Here is a 12658-nt window from a genome sequence, read left to right on the forward strand (position 1 = left end):
ATTACTTGGGAAGACACATTGTAACTCTGAACACATACCCCTGCTCCTCATGCCACATTGCTCCTCCTTCCCTTTCCCCCCAGCTTTCATTGCTGGGTGTGATGTGAAATACGGTATAGAATATCCATTTGGTCAGTTGAGGTCTGCTCTGGCCGTGTTTCCCCCCCCAGCCTTTTGTCCACCCTCAGCCATCTTGCTGACAGGGAAACAGGAAAAACACGAGGCTGTAAGCACTATTCATTAAAAGCTAAAACAACAGTATTTCGTCAATACTATTTTCATTACAAATCCAAAGCACAGTGTATCCAGCCAAAAGCAGTGGTATTTGGCCACTGTTGCAGATGGATTCTTCCTGTAGTGTTACTAAATAAACACACTTAGGCTTCTTATTTTGAAATAAACTTTGTGGAATAGGGACTAGAACCCAAGTTTCTGAAGTGCTATGGCAGTACTCTAACCATTGGGCCAACACTTACGGTTATGCATATGCATTTTTCAGAAGAAATCCTTTTAGAAGGTCACAATGTTCAATTGCCCAGCTCTGATCTGAGTATTGGTGCTGAAGACCATTCTGTTTGAAGTCTGACTTCCTTGGTCTCCTTGTTTGCACATGTGTAGGCTCACCAGCATAATAGCTGGCTATTGGACACAGTTACAGAGCTGAGCTGCTTGCCTGACCGTGCAATGAAAAGCTTTCAGCTGACACCTACTAACTGCCCATCACCAGTTTATCATCTTAGTCACTCTAAATAGATTCTTTATTTGAACTCTTCCTTTACTCTTTTATGAGCTAAGAGAAGTCTATGGGATCTACTTCTGCTGGCTAAACGGTGCCTGGTCTGAAGTTCTTGAGTTCATGGTCTCTGTGCCTTCTGGTACAAAATTCAGTTTTGGAAGGTGATCACATTAGCGGTTAAGATGGATACTTTTCCATGATCTTCTCCCTGTAGTCATACTGTTTAAGCTTCACCTGCATTACAACCTAAGACATGGAGGAAGCTCTCTGTTCTCAGTTCAGAGCAATATTATACCTGGCTTTGCTGTTCATGGTTCTCTGCTGTCCCACTATGACCACAAAGCCAGCTGCTATCTGAAAGTATTAGAGCTGTATACATCTGTGGGAGGTCCTGGTAGTTTCCATAAGTGGGCTGCAGTCCTGTTGGAGTACTCCAAAAATAAAAGTAACTGTGTGCTGATCCCTTTATACAGAGTAGCTTGGCTTGGATCACTGCATTCAGTGAGGGCTGCTGTGTCTAACTGTTTCCAGCCAGGCCAGCTTTAGAGGTTGTGACTGTCCCTCTGCATACAGACTTCGAGTGTGGATGCAGTTACCTAAACATAGGTATTTGGGGCCTTGTTTGCTTTCTAGCTGCTGTGCCAGAAGGGTGCAAGTCTCTTGAAGGTCCTGTATGTCCTTAGATCCATCCTAGGGTTTCTTAGCACCATGTCTCCATGCGGTAGCCAAACCTGTCCCAAGTGCTTCATGTCATTTTTCATTCAGCTAGCTGTGTACATATTATTTTATTCCTTCAAAAGCAGTTACTTAAAAAATCACCAGAATGAAAAACTGATAATAGTTGACCTTTCCTAAAAGGTATGAGTTGTAAACATGTTCCATTGTATCCCATTCCCTTCCAGCATGTTGTGTTGCACCCAAGTGACACCTGCGCACAAGAATATTGGAGTGGTTTTTATAGACTTTTATTAGTGTGTAAGCACATCCATGGTGCATATAAAACTGTAACATTTGACTTAATTTGAACAAATGATATTTTATTTTTCAGTAAGTGATTAAAAAGGCACTTTCACCTTGTGAGTGGTGCATCAGGGGTGTAGTAACCAGGAAAAAAAAAAAAGTTATATTGAATACTTAAGACAAAATGAAAGTTTAAGAAAAGATTAACTGACCAATGCCTTTTTTTCCCTGCAACAGTCTTACAAATCCTTTGTAAACTTCAGTTCACTGGGACTTAAATTGTCTGAGCTATTGGAACTTTCTTTCTGGACGATTCTTGGTGAAATACTCTGAATTTAAAACAAAACTTCTCAAACACACTGGTAAAAGTTTTGGAGTACTTTCAACACCAATCTATACATTAGAGACAAGGCAGTTGTGCTTTTTATCATCATCAGAGGAGTGGGTGTGTGTGACCTTGACACTAAGAGTAGACTTAAACAGTGCTAAATATCATCCTCCTTCTCCTTACTGCAGTGCAATTTTTAAGCGTGTTTATTCACTGGCTTTTCCATTGAAATCTGCATCTCTTCCATCAATTTCTTCTTCACCTCCATCTGTTGCATTCTCAATTACTCTTCTGCCTCCAGATCGGCGGGGTGGGGCAAAAGATGCTGGCTCATTTCCCCTCCTGTAGTAAGTAAATAAAAAATAAAATTAGATGTTAGGTCATTTGCAGTTCTCACAAATAAGTGTGGAGTTTTGTAACAGTACCTGTGGGCCTGAGTTTTTAAATGCAAAACAGCCAAGAGCTGTGGGCACCTAATAAAGCTTTCTGTTCTGTACTATCTAAGGCTAGTTTATGGACAGGTTCAGACTCCCAGTTCCTTTGAACTGTGCTGGGATTCCTGTTCTTGTGCTTAAAGCTCCACTCTGAATTGTCTCATCTGCCACAAATCCCCTACTCTTCCTTTCATTTTACTGTTTTCCCCTGTAGGGACTGCAACTGATTGTGCTTAGAAGGGATTGGAAAGTGGGTTGCTTGTCCCTGCATCATCAGGGGAGCATTGCTGATGCTTTTAGAAGATCAAGGAGATACAGAAATCTCATACCGAATTTCTGACCTGCAGTCTGAATAAACTCAACAGGTACTGAAAGCCAGGGACTGTAGTGCTGTGGATGACAGGAGGCATTTTTGAGCCCACAGTCCCTCTCTGCAAAGGCTGTGTTGCTTAGAGCACCACAGGTGCTGTGACATGTATGGCATCCTAGGCTGGGAGTAGCTCCAACCTTTTCCACAATGGGGAGAGGAAGCCATCAGTGTGCTTGCAAACTGTCTTAACTCACATGCTGACACTCAGCAGAGTGTCTTACAGAAGAGCTTGAAGAAAATGCTTTTTTTCCTCCTACCCCTTCTTCCTTTCCCTTCCCTCCCCTTCCCATATATTCCATAGACATAGCCCAAGCTAGGAGCACTTTGGTCCTCAAGGTTAATTTTCTGGGAGGTGTGAGCAAGTGAGCCAGAAGATGTTTGTCTCTTCTTGGCCTCCATTGCTAGTGTGTTACAAAACAGTGGAGTTTTGTAACATGGCCTCTCACTTGCTCCTCATTAAGCAAACCTTTGTCAAGGCTTGAGACCACAGACATAAGCGACAAAATATTTTCATGATCACTGAATGTTTGGCCAAAATTACTAATTTGGTGTTAAAATACATCCAACTCTGCGCTTTTGGGTACAGCAATCATGCAGAAATATTTAAAGGCTTGTCTTGTCCTTGCAAAAGACTAAGCCACTGTCATCCTTTCTGAAGCAGCTATTCAAGCCCCAAATTCACTGTTGCATACTAGGGAAGTAGGTAAGAGCATTGGCTGGACTAAGTTATTTCAGAGGTACAAACCTGTATTTCCAAGGTGGAACTCCTTGAGACGTGTAGTCTGTTGCCTTTTGTGTGTGTGTTTAATCAGTTCTACCATTTAAGGTAGACTAATTGTGATGTGAACAAGCAACTAGCTGAAAATAATGCTTCCTTGAAGTTCTGCTCTTAGAACTACTTCTGGTGCCAATGGCATGTATTGAACAGAAGGGTAATTAATTTCTACCCTGCCATGGCTGACAGAGTAAAACAGCAGTCTACTACTTTATGATGCCAAGTATTTGTCCCTACATTTTAGTTAGGTCAGTAAATTTGTTAGTTCTTATCAATGAAGGTCTCAGTCTTCACGAGGAAGAGCTCTTTACCCCTCTTGGACTCTTGCTATCTGAACTTAATTATGAATCATTTGTCAAATGACATTTTTATGCTGTGGTAGTTCACTGAAGTGCTATAAAAGAACATGGGACTGGCAGAGAGTAATAGGAAGTCTACCCACTTCTTGTAGTAAGTCTTGGCTACAGAAAAGTGAACACCCTTCAAACTAGTATTGGACCTGTTTATAGATACTTTTTGTTTAAATCTGTTAATCTAAAACAGGTTCATGTCTTTGATAATGTTCTTGTGGTCATTTGCATCAATGCCTTTAGAGTAATGTGTACAGCTGAGGCAAGCCCTAAGCATTAGTGTTTTGCTTAGCATCTATTTTGTCTATCTTTGAACAAGTGCTAATGGAGTGGTGCTTGAATAACAGCCTGATTGGGAAGATCAGCCTGACTAAAAGGCACATGCAAGGACAAGACATCTTCTTTAAATATTTGTGTATTCACAGCGAAATCCAGCATATTTAAAATAAGAGATGTACAAATATTACAAGGCAGTAGCTCTTCAATTTTTGCAACAGCAGGTGTTATTCCTATCTCTAGAGAATGTGATGAAGTATAACATAATGCTGTGCTATGTTACAGTGTTCATATTAATTCTGATGTCTGTGCTTTACATTTCAGTAATAGTAGACAAGCAACATACAGTAGACAAGCTAGTAATGGCTGCAAAACAGCTCTAAAAGCCTTAGTAATAGCTATTTGTAAGTGACACAGGCACAGAATGCTACATAACGAATGGCAAGATTTCCTCTTCTCTCTGTGATTGGATGCCACCAATGTGTAATAAATCACATGCAAATAAGACCTTTGCAAATCTCATGTGAATTAGATAGGGTCTTACCTTAAAATCAACATTACAGTATGCATAAGAAATACTGTGAAACACTTAACATGCTGTGATGATTCATATTCATTAGTGCTTTTAATCAATTTTACTAATTAATGGTGTATTTGATTTGCAGATTTTCTTTTTTTGGCTGTAAATAGGTGCAAAAAAAACAATTTTCATGCAGAAAATGTCAGAGTACTTTATTACGTACTCTGTTGGTAGAGTTTATAAGAGGTGAGAATGCAACATTGGTAAGTCTACAACAGTACATAACCTACTTGTAAGAAAGATGTATCACTGATGAACAGCTGACGGTAGCTAGCTTATTGTAATATTTGTCTCTTTTGAAAAAAAATTATTAATGCCAAGATATCCAAGCCTTCACAGTTTGCAGAAACCTCACATAATTTTTACTTGGGCCAAAGAAAATGGAAATTTGTGCAACACAAGCTAGCTGCAAAGTTGAAGGCATGGTACCTGCTTAGTCATGCGAAGGTTCCTGTGTCCCTCTGAAACAGAGATAAAGAGTCCCGGGCAGTTATACTAAGCACATGGTCATGATCAGAGGTAGGTAGATTACTTTTAAATAATTAAACAAAGTACATTACAGCCAATGACATTACATTTGGATCAGACAAAGATCAACTGTGCTATTCTATGTAAATATGCTTTTCTGTGTAAAAGGGACTGGATGCAGCCGCTCCTTTGTTAAGCAGCCAAGAGCATGCACCACCCAAGATGGTGCTAATGGAAAAGGCCACCACATCCCTAATCCTTCACTTCGAAGGAAGTATTCACATCTGGAAGTTCACGCATGTTACTGGCAAACCTGAACAACAGCTTCAAGAACACATCTAGGCAGGTGCGTTAGTTTCATCTGAAATACCTTTGGTTTTCGGTAGAAAACAAAATTTCACAGCATGATGATGCAGATTCAGCAACTTCCTATAATTTAAGTCATCCTGTATTTCAGTGACTTGGAGCTTTCAGACCCAACAAGTGCAGGAAAACTCAGGTATGTAGTGGGCTGATCACAGCTTTATCTTTTTCCCAGTTAGTTTTAACTAACTTAGTTTAGTTTAATAAGAAAATACGGAGGGACATTTTGATCTTTCCTTGGTCTAATGACACTGAATAAGGAAGGGTGAAGTCCAAAGAGACTTTTGGATAAGAGTCACATAATGTGCTTTGCCTTTTGCTTCCCATGGAGTTGTGCAAGACTGATTACAGTCATTGTGCGTGAGTTGTGCAGGTATGAGTGTGAAAAGCACGAGCATTTCTAACTGTATTTGTAACTGTAAGAATAAATATATACAGCAATAAGGGTATTTCCTAAAGCAACCAAGTCTAATTCTGTTCCTATTTAAGCCAATAGGAGTTACAGTTAGAAAAAGAGGTAAGTCTGTGCCATGTCATCACAGTTGTTCATCTCACAGCTGAAATCCTGAGACTGCTGCAGTGTATGAAATGCATTTCACCTTCTGATTTTGGCCTTTTGTTGCATCTGCCAAGCTAATACAAGGAGTAATTTTGCAGTATAATCAGTGTCTGTTTGTTACTCAAGTAGATATTTTTTCTACATTTCTAATTTAGTTCTAAATTTCAAGGTTGTCACTGAGTGGGAACAGCTATTCCAAACAAAGGCACTCTACCTTAGCTTGCTCTTCAGTGCTGCAACCTCCCGGCCCAGGGCTTCGTTACTCTCAGTAGCTTCATCCAGCTCTCTCTGCAGCTTCCTGCGGTTTGCGTTGATACGCTGAGACTCTTCCTCAGCCTCCTCCAGCTGCCTTTTCAGTTGCTTGAGTCGTAGGTTGCCCTTCTCAGCCTACGTGAAAAATTTAGAATAATTCTTTAAGTCAAAAGAGGTCTGATAGCTTTAGATTCCTCATTTTAATTTCATGTTTTACAGAAATAATGACCTGAATTCAGTTTTACAGAAACATGACCTGACCTGAATCAAAGGTGAAAGCTTAAAATCTAAAAATGTAAAAATAACGTTACTTCATGGGAGTTCATTTTGCTAATAGACACTGTATTTGGAAACTACTTGTTTCTTTTACTGCACAGTTCTACCTCTGCATTTCTGATTTTCACGTTGGTGTGTTTTATGTAAAGTTAAACTTTTCAATGTGGGACAAAATTTGATCATGGTCTCCATTTGTGTACCAAAAGGGATGTTGTGCAGAGTCCTATGTATCACTGTGTGAAGTCAGACTGTTGCAGCTGGTTGATGGGCAAGGACTAGTGCTTTGGCACTTGTCTCTGCATGAAAGAAGAATCAGATTGCCAAGTCTTTTAGCAGAGTGCTGTATAGCTCTCCCAGCACAGAATATTCTTCAAGGTGGAACGTGGAATATTCTTTTCTTAGGGTAAAACCTGAAAATCCCTGTGCCCCAGGCTAAGACCCTTATGCCATATTCTGATACCTGATCTTTGTACTGCTCTGCTTGCTTTCTCTCGTCCTCCACCTGCAGCAATGCATCCTTGAGCTTCTTGTCCTTCTGGCGCAATGTCTTGGCTGCAGCCTGCTTCTCTCTGCAAATGACAATGCAATATTTGATGATGTAGAAGTTCTGTAGTTGTCACCTGCCTCGGGAATGTGGCACCAAGGAACAGTGTGTTAAAGGCCTTACTGAATTTCATAGATGAATTCTAAGCAAAACTTAAAGGTTGTGTTCTTCTGTTCAAATCAAGTATGCGTCTTTGCTATATGCTAAGGTGCTACAGGGATATGGAGATGTGCTCAAGCATGAGTTGATTTCCTCAAGAAATAGTCCTACAAATGGCACAGTATATAACAGAGAATCTGGCAGGGGCATACGGCAAGGCAGGGGAACAGATCCTTGCCTTTGATACCAGTAGAACTTTTCAGCAATAAAATGGTTCTACTCAGAATCTGGAATAACTCCAATTAATGGTTGTGTCTCTAAGAAATGTTAAGTGGGTGAGAGACTTCACCAAATATTAATGGCACTGAGAGCCCAATGATATAAATCCTATATGCTTTTGTTTAATTTGACTGATTAACTGGAACAATAAATGGATAGCTGTACCATCTGGAATTCCACGTACCTGGCTTCCTGTTCCAACTGCTCTTCAAGAGATGCAATTTTGGCCTCCAGAGCAGCAATTGTGCTCTTGAATTTGGACTTCACAGCTCCCTCCATCTCTTGCAGTTTACTCTTTAGCTCTTTGTTCTGCCTCTCCAGTTGCTGCCTGGCATTTTCATTCTTCTGTGCAGTTGAACGCTCTGTTGCCAGCTCGTTGTTCAGCTGCTCAGCCTGAAAGGGTGAAAATGAATGCTGTCAAAAATGTGTACTTTCAGGGAAATGACAGGTGGTGATTCATGGTGGCAGTTCTCCAAATATTTATTCAGAACCACAAATAACTTTCACAAATGCAAACAGGGACGCACATGCTGAAATGAACTCTACCTGCTGTACTGCTTTCCTCATGCGATCACCCATTGCCTCTATGTTGCTGTGCTCCTCTTCTAGCTCTTCCTCCAGTTGGGCAATTCTTGCCTCTAGGCGCCGTTTCTCATCCTGAAGGCTTGTCCTGTAAGTTTAAGAAGTATGTTGTTATGGCTCTGATGAGTTGAATGTGTCTGAAACTATTAGGAACTGCCTATAATTCACAAAGAAAAGAAAAGCAGATCATGAAACTGGTCAGACATGCATGTTGTGTTGTCAAGCCTGGATGGCTGTTGGGACAGGCCAACCTGGCAGCCGGGCAATGTTCAGCAGCATGTTTATAGCTTTGTGAGTCATCCAGTCTATTCCTACCTTCCAGAAGAAGCACTTGCAAGTTCCTCTGCCATCTCTTCTTTCTCCAGATCTGCTTGTTTGCGAGCTCTCTCTGCAGCAGCCAGGTCCTAGGAGTAAAGGAAAAGGAAGCATAATAAAGAAATGAGCAAGCGTTCAGTTAGACAACCATGAATTTTCTGAAACTAGTGTATGCTGGGTTGTCCAGTTAATGGAATAAATTATTGTATCATAAATCCTAGGGAAGTATGACAAAATACACCTTCCCCAGACTGTCAGCCTGCTTTTTATTAATTTTAGACAAAAAGATTTCCATTTAATATATACAGGAATAATTAATTCATTCAGGAATTTATAAGTATTGAGAACAATTTGTGTTGAATCATACAGATAATTTTCCTTTAGATCTGATGAACTGTGTTTTTTTCCAAGGTGTTTTTTTTCAGTTTAATCTGGTTATGTTCAGATGTATATTTGGCAACTGTTGGAGTGCATGGAACACACATAACTTGTAGCAAGTTCTTATAGCTTTCCATCTGTAACTATTATAGCCCTTATATTGTTTCACTGCAGTTCTGTTTTGCTACTGAAGATCCTTTGTACTCTGCTTTATATTGCTTTAGAAGTTTTTTACTTTACCTCTTGAAGCTGGATGAGTTCTGCTTCCAGGCTCTTTGCTTTCTTCTCATTCTCTCTGGCTGTAGCAAATATTTCTTCTCTGGCAGCCCGTGCATCATCCAGCTCTCGTTGGTAATCTTTCATCTGAGCCTTTTTGAAAAGAAAAACAGATTTATTTTTGTCTGGCTTTATTACAGTTTCAGTAGAAAGAAATTCGCACAGACTAGAAGACACACATTTATGTAGCCATAATGCCTGATTAAATGATGTTTTTTGGAGAGATCAGCTAGCACGTGTTGGAAGGGTCTGAAATGCTATTCGATGAAGAGTGATGCTTCCGCTTGCACACTGTGACTTTTGTAATGCCTGTTGTCCTCATTTCCCCGGAATGTTTGAGTATGTGTGTGATTTTAATCTTTGCAAATACGTCTGCTTTCATTGTTTAGTTGTCAGCATATGACAGAACTGTAGATATGGAGACGCACAGTATAAATATGAAGATATTCAGAAATTGCATGATTTCTGAAGAATCTTTTGTGCTGACTCTTAGAACCAGGATTGAAGTCTTATAGTAGGCTTTATCCTGTGGCCCTTTCTCTACATTGGAATCTGTTTTTCTTCAAATCAGTAAGTTAATAGCAGATGGGTGTTGGTCGGAGAATGTTGGAAGCTCTTTGTAATGATGACATTTAAGGTTCTCATGGTTTGCCTTGTAAAGTTTTCTTTTTCATTCATATTGAACATTACAGTACAGATACTTGGTTCTGGTAGGTTAGTTAAAAGTCCCTGTCTAACCTATCACCTGTAACAATCATCATGTTCACAGATGTAACCAAACTTTCATGTTGTGTCAGTACAAAAGACAGCAGCAGAAAAGACGACTGTATTTGTGGGTTGTACATACTTGTAATTTGCGAAGTTGTTTGATGGCTTCTTCCCGAGCTTTGTTAGCAGAATCAGCTTGGCTTTCTAGATCTTTGACATCAATCTCCAACTTCTTTTTGGCTGCAGCTGCCAGGGCACGTTGCTTCCGCTCGTCTTCCAGTTCTGTTTCATATTCATGGAGCTGATCATCAAAGAAGACAAGATTAGAAAAGTCCTCAAGAGCTTTTAAACACTCCGTATAATTCTGGGTAATCTATACAGTCCTCTATATCACTGTTAATTGTGGTATCACTAGCCGTTAAAATATTTACATTTTGTTCAAAAAATTGAAGGCTCTTCAAAGGAGTCAGCAATATAGGTTCTGTACTTGTGAAAATCTGACAGCTACAGTATTTGTCCTTGCTGTCACACTACTATGCATACTAGTATATATCTATAGTCTATATATCTACATAATAGGTTCTGTCCTGTCTGTGTTCGTTTCCAGTGCTTTTGTATCCACTCAGCATACCTTGAGAAGGCAAATAAATATACAGAAGAATAGATACATTGAGAAGGCAAATGGATATATTAGTTGGTGTCTTTTTTCACTTGCACTGAGAACACAGGGAAAATTCTCCTTACTGTGCTAGAAATAATTCATATGTTTTATACTATATTGATTGTAGGGTTGAATTGCTACATCTGTTTTCTGTTGGACATTGTGCACCTGCTACTGAAACAGGAAAACTGTAATACTGCTATGCAATTTTGTGCTTTTTTAGTGCAATAGCCAACATATAGTTTTTATTTGCCAAGCACAAGGAAATATAATGTTTCCTTATTATTACAGTAAAGTGCTTTAGTATAGGCACAAGGCTGGGGACTTTCAACTGTTTCGTTGAGATATTTACAAATGCAATAACAAAGAATGATACCTGTTTAAGGAGTTGTCTTCTCTTCTCCTCATTCTGTTCATCTCTGGCCTGTAGATCTCTTTCAAACTGGCTTTTCATGGCTTGCATGTTAACTTCCAACCTGAGTTTGGCATCTTCAGCAGCCTGTAGCTCATCCTCTAGCTCTTCTAATTGTGTCTTCATCTCTTCTACTTGCTGTTCAAGGGTCCGTTTAGACTTCTCCAATTCGTGGACCTTTCAAGCAATGAGAAATTCATAGATTTGTTATAAGAAATAAAAATAATTTCACTTAAACACAGCTTATTTGCATTATAGGCCATTTGAAAACATCAGCTATGGACAATGAATGAGGTAAATTGCAGTGTAAGTAGTAAACCAGCGTTTTCTGTACACTTGAAAATCTGTCTTAAAATAAACTGGGAGACCTTGGATCTCAAACTTTCATTTTTAATCAGTCAAGTATCATCACTGAGTTTAGTCAGTATTAAAAGTGATACTGTCATCTCACTGTAATAAAATAAATGATTGGCAATGTATCAGTGGAAATTTGCTGCAGCTGTACAAGTACATGTTAGGCTGGTGGCAAACACAAATGTGATTGTGAGATTGCAGAGTTTACAACTTTAAAGTTGCTTAATAAATAAATGATTTAGAATCCCTTTTTCCAATCTTAGAAGAATCTTCAAACTTGAAGCCGTATTAAGAATAAAAGTCGCTTACAGTTACTTTGCCAAGTCTCTTGAAGGTTTGGGTACAAATAGAATAAAATTTGAATTTTGCACGAAATATCTGATCTTATTGAAAGGTTTTGTGTGCTACAGAGAACTCCACACACTGAAAACAACTATCTGTTTGTTAGCTGCTATTTTAAATTACCATGGATATCGTTCTGAGCCCAAAACTTACATTCTTGCCGACATCATCTTTGGAGCTAACAAGATCTTCCATTTCAGCTTTCAACATTTTGTTTGTTCTCTCCAGTTCTTCTTTGGCTTCCAAAGCCTCTTCAAGCGCCCGCGCCAATGACAGAGCCTTTGTTTCCTTTTCTCTTGCTTCAGCTTCTGCCCTGTCCCTTTCATCTGCATATTTTGAAGAGATGTTTTTCTCTTCAGCCAGCATCTATAAAAAGGAATTCATTAGTAGAATGTATTTTATATTGAAACTGTCTTATCAGTTGTTAATGACAGAGAGAAACCGGCATTTTGATTAACGTATATAAACACTAATTAACCACTATATGGTATGTTTAGTTCAATCCTACTTTATTTTTTGACCCTGATCTTTTAGATGAGGGTCAAAAGATTTCTGATCTTTCTCTATGCCAGTGGATTCCCTCTGAGTCCCAGAAAAGTTAGGTGATAACATAGCAAGGGAGAATTTTAAATTCACACCTGATCAAACTTCTTCTGCTTCTTCTCAAGGTTGGAGACCAGCTGACGCTGGTTATCTAAGTCCACCACCAGGTCATCCAGCTCCTGCTGGAGTCTGTTCTTTGTTTTTTCCAGTTTGTCATAAGAAGCAGCCTTTTCTTCAAACTGTTGCGTGAGACTTTCAATTTCTCGCTGAAGTTTCTTTTTACCTTCTTCCATAGTTTCTACTGTGGCAGAAAATTCCTGTAGCTTCTTCTTAGAGTCGGAGAGCTGAAATTTGAATTTAGAGAACAAATCTTTATAGCAAGCGACAAAAAAGCTTGGCAGAGAAGGTGATTAAGAGACAACCAAGATCAAGAAATCT

The 12658-nt window shown here is 39.4% G+C and overlaps 1 protein-coding gene across 3 annotated transcripts in view; it reads right to left on the reverse strand.

Moving 5' to 3' along the window:
• Positions 1-1685: 1685 nt before the first annotated feature.
• MYH11 (myosin heavy chain 11) overlaps positions 1686-12658 on the reverse strand; it is a 60185-nt gene continuing 49212 nt past the window's right edge. For 2 of the 3 annotated variants that reach the window (XM_038186721.2, XM_038186720.2), the window contains 11 exons: positions 12316-12564; positions 11831-12043; positions 10946-11158; positions 10048-10209; positions 9165-9293; positions 8547-8635; positions 8196-8319; positions 7834-8042; positions 7188-7296; positions 6414-6586; positions 1686-2366 (listed from right to left, as the gene is read on the reverse strand). In XM_038186721.2, the coding sequence (XP_038042649.1) occupies positions 2231-2366; positions 6414-6586; positions 7188-7296; positions 7834-8042; positions 8196-8319; positions 8547-8635; positions 9165-9293; positions 10048-10209; positions 10946-11158; positions 11831-12043; positions 12316-12564 (1806 nt within the window). In that variant the 3' untranslated portion in view covers positions 1686-2230. Of the gene's footprint in view, positions 2367-5238; positions 5271-6413; positions 6587-7187; positions 7297-7833; positions 8043-8195; positions 8320-8546; positions 8636-9164; positions 9294-10047; positions 10210-10945; positions 11159-11830; positions 12044-12315; positions 12565-12658 lie in introns of all 3 variants that reach the window. The other variant, XM_038186722.2, reaches the window with a different exon arrangement.

This window comes from Anas platyrhynchos, chromosome 15 (assembly GCF_047663525.1).
Source record: "Anas platyrhynchos isolate ZD024472 breed Pekin duck chromosome 15, IASCAAS_PekinDuck_T2T, whole genome shotgun sequence".
Classification (NCBI taxonomy): Eukaryota; Metazoa; Chordata; class Aves; order Anseriformes; family Anatidae; genus Anas; species Anas platyrhynchos.